General features: G+C 40.4%; 1 protein-coding gene across 5 annotated transcripts in view; it reads right to left on the bottom strand.

Moving 5' to 3' along the window:
- DCDC1 (doublecortin domain containing 1) overlaps window positions 1–16695 on the bottom strand; it is a 244302-nt gene that overhangs the window by 178676 nt on the left and 48931 nt on the right. For all 5 annotated transcript variants that reach the window (XM_088653766.1, XM_060275323.2, XM_088653781.1 and 2 more), the window contains one exon: window positions 7286–7452. In XM_088653766.1, the coding sequence (XP_088509892.1) occupies window positions 7286–7452 (167 nt within the window). The remainder of the gene's footprint in view (window positions 1–7285; window positions 7453–16695) is intronic.

Raw genomic sequence — 16695 nt, 5'->3', positions numbered from 1 at the left:
GGGGAAATGGAACATTGTATCCATACCTAAAGCAAGTTCAGAGCTAAGGAATCACATGACATTGAGCTAGAACTTTGCAGGTGGGGGGTGGGAATGACGTGAAATCCATACGTTAGCTATTGAGGAGTTTCTTTTCTCTCCCACAGGTACTGTGAAGGCATCTATTAGTGCAGTGATTCAACTTTTCTTCCTTTCCCAATTGGTGATGTAGAACATAATCTTCAAGAAGGCTAAAATCTTTACAGTCAGGTCCTCTAACTCAACTATCTCTCCACAGGGAGCATCTTCCATTTGAGACTTGCCACACCCACTAGGTGAAATTAGCTAAATCAAGCACTTCTGAAAACACCCTCCTGCCTGTGTTTCAATACCACATGTTTAGCATATAAGCCCACTTGTAAACTGCTTGGGATAGCTGGGGAATCAAGCAAATAGGGGATCTCTATGACACAGATATGCTTTCTCAACAAGGAAGGGGTCTAAATGGAACAAAAGCCCCATTCTTTTGCATACTTTGATATGAATTCAATGGGCTTTTACACAAGACCAAGTGTTTTTAGGCCTGCTGCTAGAGTTAAGCATTTTCCACAACATACTTCAATCAAGTGACCCCTCATTCTTCGCAAAAGTAAAAATGGACATTATGCTGAAAATAAGTTTACCATAGGGCTTTATGCCCTTAAATATATTAAAAGAATCAGTGATCTCCAATGTTGTGCCAGCAACATGACTTCCCATTCTTCCCTCTCCCCCCAAAAGCCCACCACTCTGTTCCAGAAGGTTGCCTTCTTGAAGTTTTAGGGGTGGGGTGGGGGCTGCAAGGGTGAGGAGAGGAAGCGGGAGTCCTCTTTATGCAAGCAGACGTCAGCTGCACAAGCCAACCATTATAGTTGGGTATCAACCTAGAAGTGTACAGTGGTACCTCGGTTTAAGTACACAATTGGTTCCGGAAGTCTGTACTCAACCTGAAGCGTACTTAACCTGAAGTGAAGTGAACTTTCCCATTAAAAGTAATGGAAAGTGGATTAATCCATTCCAGACAGTCCACGGAGTACTAAAACTGAAGTATACTTAACCCGAAGTATGAGTGTAATTGGTTCTCGAAGTCCGTACTTAACCTGAAGCGTACTTAACCTGAAGTGAACTTTCCCATTGAAAGTAATGGAAAGTGGATTAATCCGTTCCAGATGGGTCCGCGGAGTACTTAAACTGAAAGTACTCAAACCGAAGCGTACTTAAACCAAGGTATGACTGTATTTCTGTTTCCTTAGGAACATAGGAAGCTGTTTTAGAAATAGTCAGATCATTGATCCATCTAGCTCAGTATTATCTACATGGACCAGCAGCAAATCTCCATGGTTTTAGACACAAGTCTTTCCGAGCCCTACTAGGAGATGTCCAGGAATTTTAAAAAAGTAAAATTTAGACATAATCTGAACCACTTATATAAAATTGCTGGCACTGTGATGGTTTTTCTCCAGCTTTTCTCTGTGATAGTTGAAGGTTATTGTTTAATGGTTAAATAAAATCTTTATAAGTTACATTTTCATCACAGCATGTGACAGTGAAAATACCTTAATACTGAAACTAATTTCAAGGCTATTAAAATGCGGGTGGGAAAGCATGTGCCACACATTATTCAAAGAAGGGATGCTTGATTTCCCCATGATCTAGGCAATTTTCTGACCTGGCGAGGAACTGTTCCACATATATGTGCACCATTGACAAAATATAAACAGGGTTTTCCCTATCAAGGCTTACCATTATCATACTTTTCCTCTTAGAATAATTGCCTATGCACAAACTCTAGATGGCAACATTGCACTTGCTGTGTTTGTAAGGCAGATTAGTACAGTCAGTCCCCACACATAGTCTTTATCAACATTTTATGTGCCACAGATCTATAGCTTCTTATTATAAGTGTAATGAAGCAGAAGTTATTGAAGCATTTTATTGATTGCTCAGATCACAAGTTTACTGTCATACTGAATTGGCACCTTAGTCGCTGAAGCAAACTGCTGACACCTTTTTTAAAAAGTGACAACTACATCTATTTCATGACCAGAAATCCATTTTCATCTCTATCAAGACAAGAATGCAATTTTCACTTCATTTAACTGATGTTAGGCCTGCTCAAGGCATGACACTTTGGAAAAGACACAAGTGTAAGGTTCTTAAAATACTCTAGTAACTAGAATGCAGCTTGGTTGCATGAAACTATAGGAGCTCGGCTCAAATCTATAACACAACTTAACATGCTAAAAATCACTTATCGAAACCTATAAAGAAAGTGGGTTGATTTTCAAGTTCAGAATTAAAAAAAGAATTTTAATGATATTTTAATAAGAGTCTATGTTACTATACTACAGGTTTAGTATGTCTGGCTGTTTTGACAAAAAAAGTTTGTTTTATCATTCTGCAAAGCCGCCTTCTTTGTCCCAGGCCACACCACACAGATGCAAAGGTTGTTGCCCTGTTACCAAATTTCTACTGTATACAGAAAAATCATAACACCAGCACTTTAATATTGTGCTTGTCTAAAGTGCTGACAATTTTTCAAAAAACATTAGTCAAAACAATGAAGTTTACAATCAGTAATAAATTTCAACATATATTTCACTGGAATCTTTTTGTTACAGGTAACAACAACAACAACATATTTATCTGCTTTCTAAGTTTATTTTAAAGTAATAATTCACCACACAAAACTCTGTAGAACTCCATCATCTTTGCAAAGTTTTGAAAAATTAAATGCTACATTCAATATAAGTTAAATATCTCAGCATAATACAGTTATTATGCAAAACTCCATAAAAAGATGTAACTTTTTATAATATAAAAATAACACTATCTAGTATAATACTATATGCCACCATCAGACTCTATTATTATTATTATTATTATTATTATTATTATTATTATACAAATCTGATACCATATTACACCATGGACACTCAGAAGTTAAAAACAAAAACAAAGTTATGCAGTATTTGCTATTCATGTTTAACAAAAACTAGTATTTAAGTGCAGCAACTGTAAATCAAAGAGTTGCAAAATGCCAAATAATGTATTAACTTTTTCTTGACACAAATAAGCACATTTTGCTTAAAAACAACAACAAAGTAACCTCTGACCTCAAGCAGGACTGTTTATCAAATTATATGACAAAGGATGCTGAAAATGAATATTGAAATATTTTTGGCATATTACACCTTCTTTTAAAGATATAATATACAGTAACACTTAACACAAATACTTCTCTCTTTTGTTTGTTAAAAACTTTTTTCTTAAGCTGCTTGACCTACTCCTAAAATACATAATTCAAAAATATTTATTTAAGTTTTACAACAATATTACGATTGTCATAGTATGATGGGAATGAACTTTCGGGCGGATTGGAAAAAGCTGAAGAGCTCAATAGGCTGGCGATAAGACATATTTCTGTCTCTCAGAACGAGTATTATTTTACTATGCAGAATGGTCTCAATTTTTTATCCCAGGGAGTAAGAGATACAAAATGGCTATGGTAATACAGTATCTCTTACTGGATCTACCACTTACCCTTTGTGTCACCTTACCCATGTTTTGTGCCTTGCTGATCTTAGTGACAGACAGGACTAATTGTTTACTATGTGAGCCTAAAGGACAGAAATGTTTAAGAATCATTAATATCATTTAAAAAGGTATTTCAATCTTCTCTTTGGCCTCTGTTTAGCTGTGCTAGGATTGTGAATGACAGCTTCCCTGCTTGAAGCACAGGGAACGCACAGCCTTCCTCATTCACTGATCACTCTATGGCCTTTTCACACGTTCCTTCCACAGTAGTGTTTGTCCCCAAACACTGGGGCTCAGCACAATGACATTCCTGTTCAACACCCCCACCAACAGCACAACTACACATCAAGAATGCTAATGAGACAGGACAGCCCCTTCACTGGAAGTGTTAACTGCACTTCATGGTTTCATGTTTATGCTATTTCCACACTTGCTAATGAATTTTTAATATTCCAGGCATAGCTTTGAACAATTTCATCCTGCAGAAATTGCAGCTCAAAGTAAAGGCACTTAAATACACACTGTCAAAGCAAAGTTATTAGCTCTTTTATAATATTTGCTGTTAAATCTAGAAAACAAGATGTGATCTTTTAGGTCTAAATAAAGATGCAAAAATCAAGAAAACAATTGGTTTAAACACACACTCGTTTTAGCACCTAAATACGCCACATCATAAAAAAAATCTAAAATTCTCAGGAGCATTCGTAGATTTTAAGGTAAGCAATCACTTCCTGAAAATCACTTATCACACATCTCAGCCAAATGCTCACAGGACATTGTGATTTTAAAGTATGAGTTCTAGAATACAAAATATTACTGTAATTATAGTATTTCTACTTTTAATTTTTTTTGGCGGGGGGGACATTTTCTCTTGTCTTCAAGGAGTCGTAAGTTCCAAAAAGTATCATTTTTCCTTAATCCACCCTAAACATTTTCAGTAAAAGGCCTGTAAAAAGTATTCACACTTTTTATGACATGGACACAGGGACAGAAAATGGTCCCCGTGTGAACTGAACATTTTGACTCAGAGCCCCGCACCTAAAAGGGCAAGATGCAACAAACTACTAGCATACCCACTGTTGCTGACATGTAAAGTAGACCTGCAGAGAAAGTGGTATGTTGTGACCGCACTTTGTGCATGTTAATTCAGATTGACTGAAAATCAGGAGGAATATTTTAATAGCGTAGATACATACTGCTACGGAGGTTTTGTCTGCATGCCCCAATGGAACAAAATTAACTGGAAGGTATTTCTTCAACATTTTAAATGCTTTCCTTTAAATTAAAAGGGATAACGTTAAGGTAACTGAAAACAAAGGCAGGGTACAGCTAGTAAAACCTGAGCTGAGAAACAATCAAGCTTCCTCTGAGCACACACAGCGTCATCAAAAAGCCACTCTCAAAACAGTTTGCCTAGGCAAAACAAGAGCCACTAAAGCCTTTTGACCTGGCGTGCTAGTTTATCACAGGTGAGATAAACATACGGTACAAGTGCTGATGAGGCACTCACATGACACATGTCAGCACAGCCACATTCCTCATTGGGTGGACTAACTAGTCTGAACCATCAAAAACCTTCTGGCAAGAACAGAAGAGTAGGGCCCAGCCGCATGGCATGCCTGTGAGCTGCGTGGCATGCTTGGTCTGGTTCCGTCTGCTGATGCATTAAAGAAGAGATGGGTTACAGCTGTGCATTGGGACATAGCTATGGATGGCACACCAGAGGTACAAGCTAATTTTGACAATGGCCTGTGATCCAAACAGGCCTGTGCAAGAACATAAAGCACTTGAAAGTGTGCACAGGGAGAATGATTTTCCGTGCCATCTGTGGCCCGTTGCCCACACTGAATGTATCTGCAGCGTGTCCTCTGGCCTTTAAGAATTAGTAGTTTTTCAAGATGCAACTGACTGGAGCTGGAAGAAGGAGGCTTAGTGTGGAAATAGTGCATGTAGACTTTTGTGCTCTGTTCTTTGTTATTAAAAATTGCATATTATGGGGGAAAGGGGAAAACAGAAATATTTCAGAATATGCTTAACCAAAATAAAGTGATTTTAAGTATTTGAAATACTTAAGATACCAGTGTTAAAATTTTAAGTTACTTGAAAAGGGCAAACATTACTAAACATGGGACTGCAGTTGTATTTATTCTTACTGTACTGTTGTAATTGTAACTTACTATGATCAACAGCCATAGCAAATATTCTTAACTTGGGTATAACTTTCATATTTTAGAACTGCCTAATATTACCTCTCTTTTTACTTCTAAACACTGAAATAAGTTTAAAATCGTATCCGCTTTTATAAAAGCAAAAGGGGGGGGGAGGTTCTGAATCAAACTCAAACTTTTACTGTTGCTAGTTTATGTCTCTTAAAACCCAAAACACTATGAATAGTGTTCTATATTAATTTGGTACAAAATTATGATTACTGGAAAAAACTGAATTACATTTGAGAGATATTTTCCATTAAAGAAAGGAATGGCTTTCTGATATAGACCATTTCTATTCCTCTTTGTTTTGCATCAAAGCTGCCTTTTGCAGGTGAAGTAAAAACTTTAAAAATAAGGACCAAATAAGGATCGTGTAGTTCCTCCCTCACCCCCTGCGCCAGTATTAAAATGGGTCAAGCATTTAATAATAATAATATTACAATTTATTATTTATACCCTGCCCATCTGGCTGGGTTTCCCCAGCCACTCATTTGCTGAAAGAAGGCTCCTTTGCCTGCTTCTGTATTCTTGATTACTTGTTGTAGATCCCCATCAGCTCAGGACAAAACAGTTTATTTCAAAGTAAATGATCATTTCTCTTTATGAACCTAACAGCAGGAGGTGCTGTATAAACAGCATGACTGACATCCGCTTTCCCCCCCCCTTTCATGAAGACTGAGAGCATGATGCATTCATCTTTTAGTATGTGACCCAGTATATCTTGTAAATCTCAGTTTAAGATGCAATATTAATTTTTGCTCTGATAATTTTCCATGCCTAGATTTTCAAGCACTTACAAAAATAACAAGCAAACTATACTAAAACTAACAGTTCTGAAAAGGGATACACTATTTGTTCAGTTTAGCTCAATTGCACTAATATGCATTAAAACATATTTCCAAAAGGTCAAAAAGAATACTGGCATGCAGTGCAGACCAAAAACAAACTAACTACATTCAATACCTTTCATCTATAAACACACACACACACACACACACACACAATAAATCTCTGTGTTGGGTACAGAATGTAAATGTATTTTAGATGCCTAACAAATTTCTCATGCAAATGGCTGAAGGCTGCTTCTCAAAGTAAAACATTAAGAAAATGACAAAACATTAAGAAAAATGTTATGTTTGCATGATTTTACATTAAATATATCTTAACTTTTTTCAGTTCTACTTATTTCTACATGGGAGGGGGATGAAATGAATTCTGAGAAATTGCATATGTTTCACTATTAGTGACCCTATCCTAAATAGCTATATATAATTTCCTTAGAAGGAGAAGTGCAGCACAAAAAGATTAGGCATACAACACACTGAAAGGCATACACAATAAACTCCATTATTGTTGGCTTTGAGATTACAGGAGAAATACTTCATCTACCTATTGCGTATAAGAGCTCATGTAATACATGCCAGCCTTCCTTATGACACAGTGCCAATCACAGCTTTACGACAACTAGTGCATTTCATATCAAAGAAAAAGCAGCTGTTTAAAGACGTGGGATAACTCACCTGATCACAGTAGTTTTTAGCAGACTTTAATCGCTGGTGCAAGGCCAACAGTACTCCTTGGATATATATCTTTGCTCCAGAGGGGCTGAAACCTTCTCCCTTAGAGACCCAAAGAGGTCCTCGCAGAGGTGTGATGGAATTTTGCAGGCATTTGTCAAGCAGAGGAACTACACAAGGGGAAGGGGAAGGGGGAGAAAAGCATTCTTTTGACCCAGCTGAAACACACAGTCTGAAATGCATCCCCGAACCCACAACTCTTAACATCTATTATTTATATCTGACCTGGGTTAAGTCTTAGAAAAACAGATCCTGCATTTCGAGTGGCCACCATGAAGGATATATTTATATTGAGACACCCCCCCCCATGTAAGACTCATAAGCCTTGTGAGCACACCTGAATAGTTTTGAAGTGTGTCTAACTAGCTGCACAGAGTGTCATGGTGTGCACTGATTGCCTTATCTTCTCATTTATCACAGATGAGTTGGAACCAACCTTGCTGAAATCTACTGGCATTGTCCTGATAAAATTGCAAGCTCCATGTTGTTTCAGAGCATAGCGTCCTGTCAATGAGTGTATATGTTTATAGATCAAGCATTTTACACAGCTGATAATTACTAAAATAGAAACAGGAATTATTTACTATCATCTTTTTTATTATTTGCGTTCAAACAAGTAGCTTCCAAAACAAATAAATCTGCTTAGTATAGCATTGCTGTTCTTTTGATTGAAGTGGATGGGGGAGTGGGGAGCAGGAAGACACGTATGTGGCATGTAAGGCACTGGGTGACAACATATGCTTTCTCTTCTATTATCATTTCCTAAAATATGTTTGAAAAACAGACACAACTTTTCAGACAGAATGCAAATTTTTTTTTACACTAGTAGCTATGGGTATCTTAACTGCACTGTGTGGTACAATCTCTTTATTATTATCAGTAAATCCTGAAGCCAAAATACGTATGCTTATTTCTCCCTTGGCTCTGCATCACAGATACTAGCAGATGATTAATTTAAGAATATGAAGAAAGCTTATTCCACTTTATTAACCTATGTGCTGATAGATTAAAGGAGTGGGTGAATCCCACCCACCACCCACTCTGATAAAACTTAAGAATTTCCCCAAAATTTTAGTGGAATGAAGGATCTGTGTGCAGCAGCAGCAGCCGCCCCCAAAGGGTGCTGCCCCCAGAAGGGCCTCTTGGTAAATGCAGTTTGCACCATGCAGATGCTTGCCCTCCAGCTGACCTGATTCAGCAGGGAACTCCTACACTGAATCCTAGTGAGCCTTGGCACAAATTAAGCTCAGAGGCTGAGAGAGGAGAGTCTTCCTATAATTAGAAGAGGGCAGGAACGGGGAGGTGAATCTAGCTTTGTGAAGGGTCATTGGAGGGAAAGGGTGAGGGACTAAGAGTGGATTTGTCTTTGAAGGAGAACAGAATACCTGCATTCTGTGGTTACAACCTTTGGACAATGTTGTTGTTGTTGTTGTTTAGTTGTTTAGTCGTGTCCGACTCTTCATGACCCCCTGGACCAGAGCACGCCAGGCACTCCTGTCTTCCACTGCCTCCCACAGTTTGGTCAGACTCATATTGGTGGGCAATAGGTGAGGGTCAATGCTTATTTCTAAAGAGAGAAGTGCTGGGCATTTAGTGTGCTCACGTGAGACAGAAATGTCATCACTTTATAAGTCCTGCTTCTTCACTATAAATGTGTGTGGTCGGGGAGACTGCAGTTTCTCGATGGTTAAGCGAAAAGCACTCTGCACATGCTTGCACACATATTGTTCCTTAATTCTAAGCGAGTGGGGCTGCACTCTAGATTACTTACTTCTGCTTAAGTATTCTTTACCATGTGACCAGTCTTGATCTAGTTTCCTATTGCCATAAGTATCCTCAAAAGTTTAGAGACTAAATTACAGAAAAGCAATATAATCTTGTGGTAATTCTGGACTCACCCGCCCTCCCAGAAATCCTGTTTTGTGTCACTAACTGCTTTTTACTTATGCTCCCTGGCCACAAGCAACATTTTATCAGCGAAGGATCCATGATACTATGAATGGGGGCAGGGAGGTCTGAGGTGAGACAATCAACCTCTCCAGTCACCAATGGCCAAAGGTGTTTCCTTCGCCTCCTTCTTACTCCTCCACCCAGAAGTGTGCATCATGAACCATGCAATAAGTCACTAGAAGCAAAGCCTTCATGTTTCCAAGCAGGGAACCAACCAGAAGCCAGATCTTCAAAACAGAAGTGTTGTGTTAGGATCAAAGTAAAAAAAAAAAAGCACAAGAGGAAATAGGGATCAGACAGGGGGGATGTGTGTGTTTTTTCTTGCTCTACCTCACTTATAGGTGGGTCTTAACCTTATCAATACTCACATATATGAGAGACAGAGCTTTCTTCCAGACAAAACAACTGAGCGTTTCCATGCGGCAGAACAGAGAAATTTCACTTTTGTTGTTTGCTTGGGTGGGGAGTTTAGAGGAACACCCGAGGTGGAGATTGCATCCCAAAATGCAACCAATGGGGGTAATTACATACACATTCAAACAATTGGACAGGTAGAGAGACTGTGGTCCAAACTACATAAGACACCAAATTTTCAGTTGTGTTTCCCCCACCCACCCCTGCAGGCCAACTCTGACAGGTGGGGATTCACTTTTATTTTCCCCAAGCACCTATTGGTGTTGCCATCCATTCCCTCTAGTGCTCTCTGAGAAGCTACCACCCGCCCCAATGCTTCTCTTTTAACTTGTGTGGGCAACAGCCAGTGCTGATCAGGTCCCTCTCAAATCTGCTGTGATCCCTGTTGGGTGTTGAGAAGACCATGCCTGAACTTAAACCACACCACTGATTCCTGTGCCGGCTGTGACATGGATTTCTCATTGGTAGCCAGCAAGATCCATCTCCAGCCAAAGAAGGCCCATAGTAAAAAGCATAAAGCATAAATAGTCGGAGCTGAACTTTGTGAAAGCTTCTCTGATTCTGTTAAACAAGCTCTACTGAACTGCCCCAAAGATAGTGTGGAAGCAAAGGTGGAACCACATCCAATAGGCACTCTGTTGTTGTTGCTGTTGTTTAGTCGTTTAGTCGTGTCCGACTCTTCGTGACCCCATGGACCATAGCACGCCAGGCACTCCTGTCTTCCACTGCCTCCCGCAGTTTGGTCAAACTCATGTTCGTAGCTTCGAGAACACTGTCCAACCATCTCGTCCTCTGTCGTCCCCTTCTCCTAGTGCCCTCAATCTTTCCCAACATCAAGGTCTTTTCCAAGGATTCTTCTCTTCTCATGAGGTGGCCAAAGTATTGGAGCCTCAGCTTCACGATCTGTCCTTCCAGTGAGCACTCAGGGCTGATTTCCTTAAGAATGGATAGGTTTGATCTTCTTGCAGTCCATGGGACTCTCAAGAGTCTCCTCCAGCACCATAATTCAAAAGCATCAATTCTTCGGCGATCAGCCTTCTTTATGGTCCAGCTCTCACTTCCATACATCACTACTGGGAAAACCATAGCTTTAACTATACGGACCTTTGTAGGCAAGGTGATGTCTCTGCTTTTTAAGATGCTGTCTAGGTTTGTCATTGCTTTTCTCCCAAGAAGCAGGCGTCTTTTAATTTCGTGACTGCTGTCACCATCTGCAGTGATCAAGGAGCCCAAGAAAGTAAAATCTCTCACTGCCTCCATTTCTTCCCCTTCTATTTGCCAGGAGGTAATGGGACCAGTGGCCATGATCTTGGTTTTTTTGATGTTGAGCTTCAGACCATATTTCGTGCTCTCCTCTTTCACCCTCATTAAAAGGTTCTTTAATTCCTCCTCACTTTCTGCCATCAAGGTTGTGTCATCTGCATATCTGAGGTTGTTGATATTTCTTCCGGCTTGGGATTCATCTAGTCCAGCCTTTCGCATGATGAATTCTGCATATAAGTTAAATAAGCAGGGAGACAATATACAACCTTGTCGTACTCCTTTCCCAATTTTGAACCAATCAGTTGTTCCATATCCAGTTCTAACTGTAGCTTCTTGTCCCACATAGAGATTTCTCAGGAGACCGATGAGGTGATCAGGCACTCCCATTTCTTTAGGAACTTGCCATAGTTTTCTGTGGTCGACACAGTCAAATGCTTTTGCGTAGTCAATGAAGCAGAAGTAGATATTTTTCTGGAACTCTCTAGCTTTTCTCCATAATCCAGCAGAAGTTTGCTATTTGGTCTCTGGTTCCTCTGCCCCTTCGAAATCCAGCTTGCACTTCTGGGAGTTCTCGGTCCACATACTGCCTAAGCCTGCCTTGTAGAATTTTAAGCATAACCTTGCTAGCATGTGAAATGAGCGCAATTGTGCGGTAGTTGGAGCATTCTTTGGCACTGCCCTTCTTTGGAATTGGGATGTAGACTGATCTTCTCCAATCCTCTGGCCATTGCTGAGTCTTCCAAACTTGCTGGCATATTGGGTGTAGCACCTTAACAGCATCATCTTTTAAAATTTTAAATAGTTCAGCTGGAATATCATCACTTCCACTGGCCATGTTATTAGCAGTGCTTTCTAAGGCCCATTTGACTTCACTCTCCAAGATGTCTGACTCAAGGTCAGCAACCACACCACCTGAGGTGTACGAGACCTCCATATCTTTCTGGTATAATTCCTCTGTGTATTCTTGCCACCTACAATACAATACAGCAAAAGAGAGCAACAGATCCCTGACTGGTTTGAGGCCTGCATAAAAGACATGAAACCTGCTGTTGCTGCAAAGTGTGATCCTCTCTTCAACTACAAGTGTGCACCCTGCAAAAAGACTCTTGCTACATGGAGAAAGGCAAGTGATAAAGGCAAATGATGCCCAGCAGAATGCACCGCTGAAAACCTTTCCGGGAGAGATCATCACAGTCCACAGCAACAAAGCAATGGGCAGAGTACTATCCAGAACTGTACTCGCAGCAAAACATGGACTCTGACACAGTCAACAGTATCCAGACTCTGCTTGTCTTGGAAATGCTGGATGTCCCTCCTGTGCCTGAAGACAGACAGGTTATGCCATGGTGCAGCACAAGTGGATGCATTCATCGGTCCCAGCTGCAACAAAATGTGTCTTTCCCACCTCAGTCTCTACAGCTACAACAGGCGCTACAACCTTCCAACAGCTTGACCCTCACCCCCAAAGGCGCACTCCTCCACTGTCTCCTGAAATAGATGGATGCCAACAAGATTCCTGGTTAATTTCCAAGCATGATTTAAAATACTAGTGTTTAACTTGAAGCCCTCCGTGGCTTGAGACCCAAATACCTGAAGGACCATTATGTCCACATCAATTTGGCTCAGACAATGAGGATTTTATCAGTAGCTTGCTCTGAATGAGGCAACTGAAGAGAGGCCCTTCTATTGTGGGACTCCATCTGTGGAACAGAAGTCATTTTAGAGCCATTCAGAGCCATATTTTTCAAGATTTATTAAACCCCTGCCGTTTTAATGCTGTTTTTATCAATCATGTTTTATCGTTCTATTTCTGTTTTGTTTTATATTTATGTTATAAATAATATTTTATTGATTTATTTTAATTTTGTAAATCACCCTGAACATTTTTATAACTTTCAAAATTTAAATCACCTGATATTGTATCAAAAAGCGTGATACATATATTACAACTCAGAATACCAGGTGTAAACTATCCATTCAAGTCCATTGGACAAAGTTATCTTAAGTGAAAGTGCTACAGAGCCAAATCATATTTGGGTCAGAGCAGCTGAAAGTTATCACTTACTGTCTGACTGACCTCACATGCTCACACTTTCCTCCCAAAACATGCACAAAACGGTTCAAATACTGTTCGAATTCAGGGATTCTACTGGGAGGCAGATAGGTAACTTCAAACGCAGCTGGTCTCTCCTTGTCTGCTTTGCACAGGATGAAGGTTACAAATGATCTGTGAAATTCTCGCTTACCATGTGAAACTACCTTCCTTTCGAGCACTTAAATAAATGTGGGAAGGTTCTTTTTCACCAGTAAGAAATGTTCAAATAAATACAGGATCCTCCCAGTTCATTCGTTAGCTTCTACCTGAAGTCCTTGGAACAGGAATGCATTAAGCCCAAGGTCCACTCTTGACCTGAACCAAGGTAGAATTCTAAGGCCAAATAACATTCTACCTTCTCTGTTGGAGGCAGGGTACTTCTGAATAACAGTTGCTAGAAGTTGCAGGAGTGCTTGCTTGTGTGTTTGCCACAGACACCTGATTGGTCTCTGTGAGAACAGGATGCTGGACTAGATGGCCACTGACATGATCCAGCAAGAACTTTTTTGTGTTCTTAACATTTTAACAGTCCGCAATGAAAGATTAAATTGACGTGGGAGTGTTGACATTAGTAGTGGAAGTGCATTGGAAAAATCATCCTCATTTATGGGAACTGTCAAGATTGTGCTTTTAAGGCACAAACCAGGAAAGCAGGTTTAAGCAATAAATTGGTTTGTAACCATTTTAGAAAAGTCGGAAAATGCAAATGTATTTTGCTATACATTGCTATATGACAAGAAATATATGAAAAGATATACTCTATAAATAGAAAGAGGACTACATCTGGTTTTGAGAAGAAAGTCCATTTTACACGGGGGGGTGGGTGGGTTTTGGAGGTTCTGGGAACTCTCAGGAATTTTTCTATTTAAAATAATGGTCTCTAAAAAGACAAGTTGATCCACAGCATGTTTAATCAAAGGGAATAAAAGCCAATACAATCCATCTCATTCCCTCAACTAAAATTAAGGAAAAGTACTATTTTGAATTAAGAGACCATTTGGGGGGGGGGAGCCAGACACACACTGTGACCATTATCCAGACTGTTAGCCTACTGCTTCAGCAGACTTCCATGCATGCAACAGCACTTCCTCCCACAAAATCAGCTGCAGGGGGTTGAGGGACCATCAGGGACAGATTTTGAGAATGTGGGCAGAGGGGAGGAAATGCAAGTCCTGTTGTACCAGAAGAGCTAAACACACAAAGCATTGGATAATAGTTGTCAAAACTCCTGTCCCATATGCTATGACAGAGGCTCTTACATGCGAAAAAGTAAGAAAGCTTCATTCAAGGCTTATAATGGTTCAGGTCTGGATATAGATACAAATTGCCAAAAGCAGTATTAGAGAGTTCAAGAACAGCATCAGAGACTGGATTAAAGCTCACTCACAAGACTCTTTTCTCTCTACGTGCCAGTGATCTTGGAAGCGCATGTTTCTTCAAGAGGTGTGGGTCTCCCTCCCATTGGTGATGTGATGGGGGTCAGCCCCACTGGCTCCTCACCTCCTGTCTAATGCTCTCCTCCATTGCTAGGGAATCTCTCCACTCCATGGGTGGGGCAGGACAGGGAGCTTCCCAGCCTCTAACGGCAAAGGAGCAGAGCTGACATCACCTCAGGCTTCTCCCTGCCAATGGTGTCCTCCATACCCTCCCCTCTTCTTCCTGCTCTGACAGCAACTGCCAACCCAGCCCTGAGCCAGTTGGGATTGCGGGGCTCATGACCTCTTTGTGATGAGGGAAAGTGGCGCTGACCTGATACTTCTGCTATATCACTTACACACTGGAAGAAAGCAACTTCAGATGCTATGGCCTACTGCCATACAGTGAAAACCTTTCACCCTTACTTAAGAATTATTTGAGTTATTTTGTACATATCTAGATTAAAAACTTCCTGTCACAGTGGCCTGGGTGGGCTACTTCAGAGTAACGACTCCACACAGCTCTGCATTTTATCCTTTTATTGGTGCTGTGTATTTACAGTGCTGAAAACAGTGCTATTTACAGATAGTGGTACATGTTGTCAGTCTTCCACAGTACCTCCGAATGGCGATTCGCGCGTTTTCCCCCAGCAAAGTAATCTAGGCATGCTGAATCTCCGCCCCCTGCGCTTTTTACGCAATTCTGGAGTAGCTGGGATCGGCCTCTTTCCCACCGTCTCCCTGCTTCCCTGTTCCTTTCCCCGGCGGTGCCTGTGCTCCGCTAAGGTACTCAAGCTCCTGTTTCCACTTCCTGAATCACCACTCGAAGTCTCCCCCTCCCCGCTGGGGGAGGAGCTGGTATTCAGGATGGGAGGGGGCTGTCGGTACCTCATATCCCTCACACTTCCCTTCATGGATCACTTGCCTTGTCTTGGCCAAGAAGCTATGAGCTATGCCATGCAGGGCCACCCAAGATGGACAGGTCACAGCCGAGAGTTTAGACTAAATGTGATCCACCTGGAGAAGGAACTGGCAAACCACTCCAGTATTTTGCCATGAAAACTCCATGGACATAAAGAAGGAGAAGCTTTGAGAATAAAGTGATAGTTCCCAAGGCATGCTCAGGTTCATGGGGTCATGGAGGGTCGAAATGACTAAGAGTAAACAACAACAACAGATTAAAAACTACAGTATAATAATTATAATCACCCTTCCACCAGGTTACCACTCTCTTATTCTTGTTAGTCTCTTTTTGTGGTCCCTACATCACATATTTGAAGTAGCTGCCAGATACCACCAAGTTTATCTTTTTCAGCCCTCTTAATGTAACTTATATTTCAGGGTGTTCTTACGGGCAGTAGTAGAAAAAATTAATAAGAAATGTGTTTCAAAACAAAAGTCTGGATAAATAATAATAATGTTAAAATAGCATCTTAAAAATCCATGTAGGGCATTCAATCAAAACTTAAATAAACATTTGGTTTGTGCCGCCTTCATCAAATAGATCTAAATGATTTTTTAAAGAAGATTTTGTTATTTTTGTGACTGGTGGGAGTTTTTAATCAAGCCTACAATTAGCTGAATGATTTTTCCCCATACTGTTTTGGTAATGGTGATGCAACTGTGGGACTCACAGCCCTTGGTGTACAATATTCAAAAGTGTGGTCTGCAGACTCAGCCTGAGTGATGGAGGGAACACATGCTATGTTTAAATGATCCTGACGTATTTTACTCAAACAAAACTAATCTAACAGCTGTTGTGTACTTTTGTTTATGTGTTATATGTCAAATCTTATTGTCCCCAAGGTACTTATGAGAGATGCTTTAGCATTCACTCTCTTAAATACTGATGCCTACCCGAATTTGGATTTTTCCACTATTGAGCAGAATGACAAGCACACGATTGCTGTACTTAAAGCAATCTTTCACAGCTGCCTTGCTTCTTCACTGATCCCATTAAATTGACGGCATATGCCTGTGGGGTCTACAGTGTTACAATACTGCAGAACAAGATGCTGATTTGTATAATGCAATCTAACAGAACATGGCTTTATTGGGGATGAAACGTTTCTTGGGTCATTTTTTACTTTACTTGAGTAACATTTAATTTAGATACTCGTCCCTTGTGGCCTTTACAGAGTACCTGGTTACGTTAATTGTTTAGATGTTCGTGAACTCTGACACCCAAATGGGTAGCGAGCATGAAATCCTATAAA

Source organism: Zootoca vivipara, chromosome 1 (assembly GCF_965207765.1).
Source record: "Zootoca vivipara chromosome 1, rZooViv2.hap1.1, whole genome shotgun sequence".
Lineage (NCBI taxonomy): Eukaryota > Metazoa > Chordata > Lepidosauria > Squamata > Lacertidae > Zootoca > Zootoca vivipara.
Note: the sequence above shows the minus strand (reverse complement) of the source record. Positions and strands in the feature narration are given on the sequence as shown.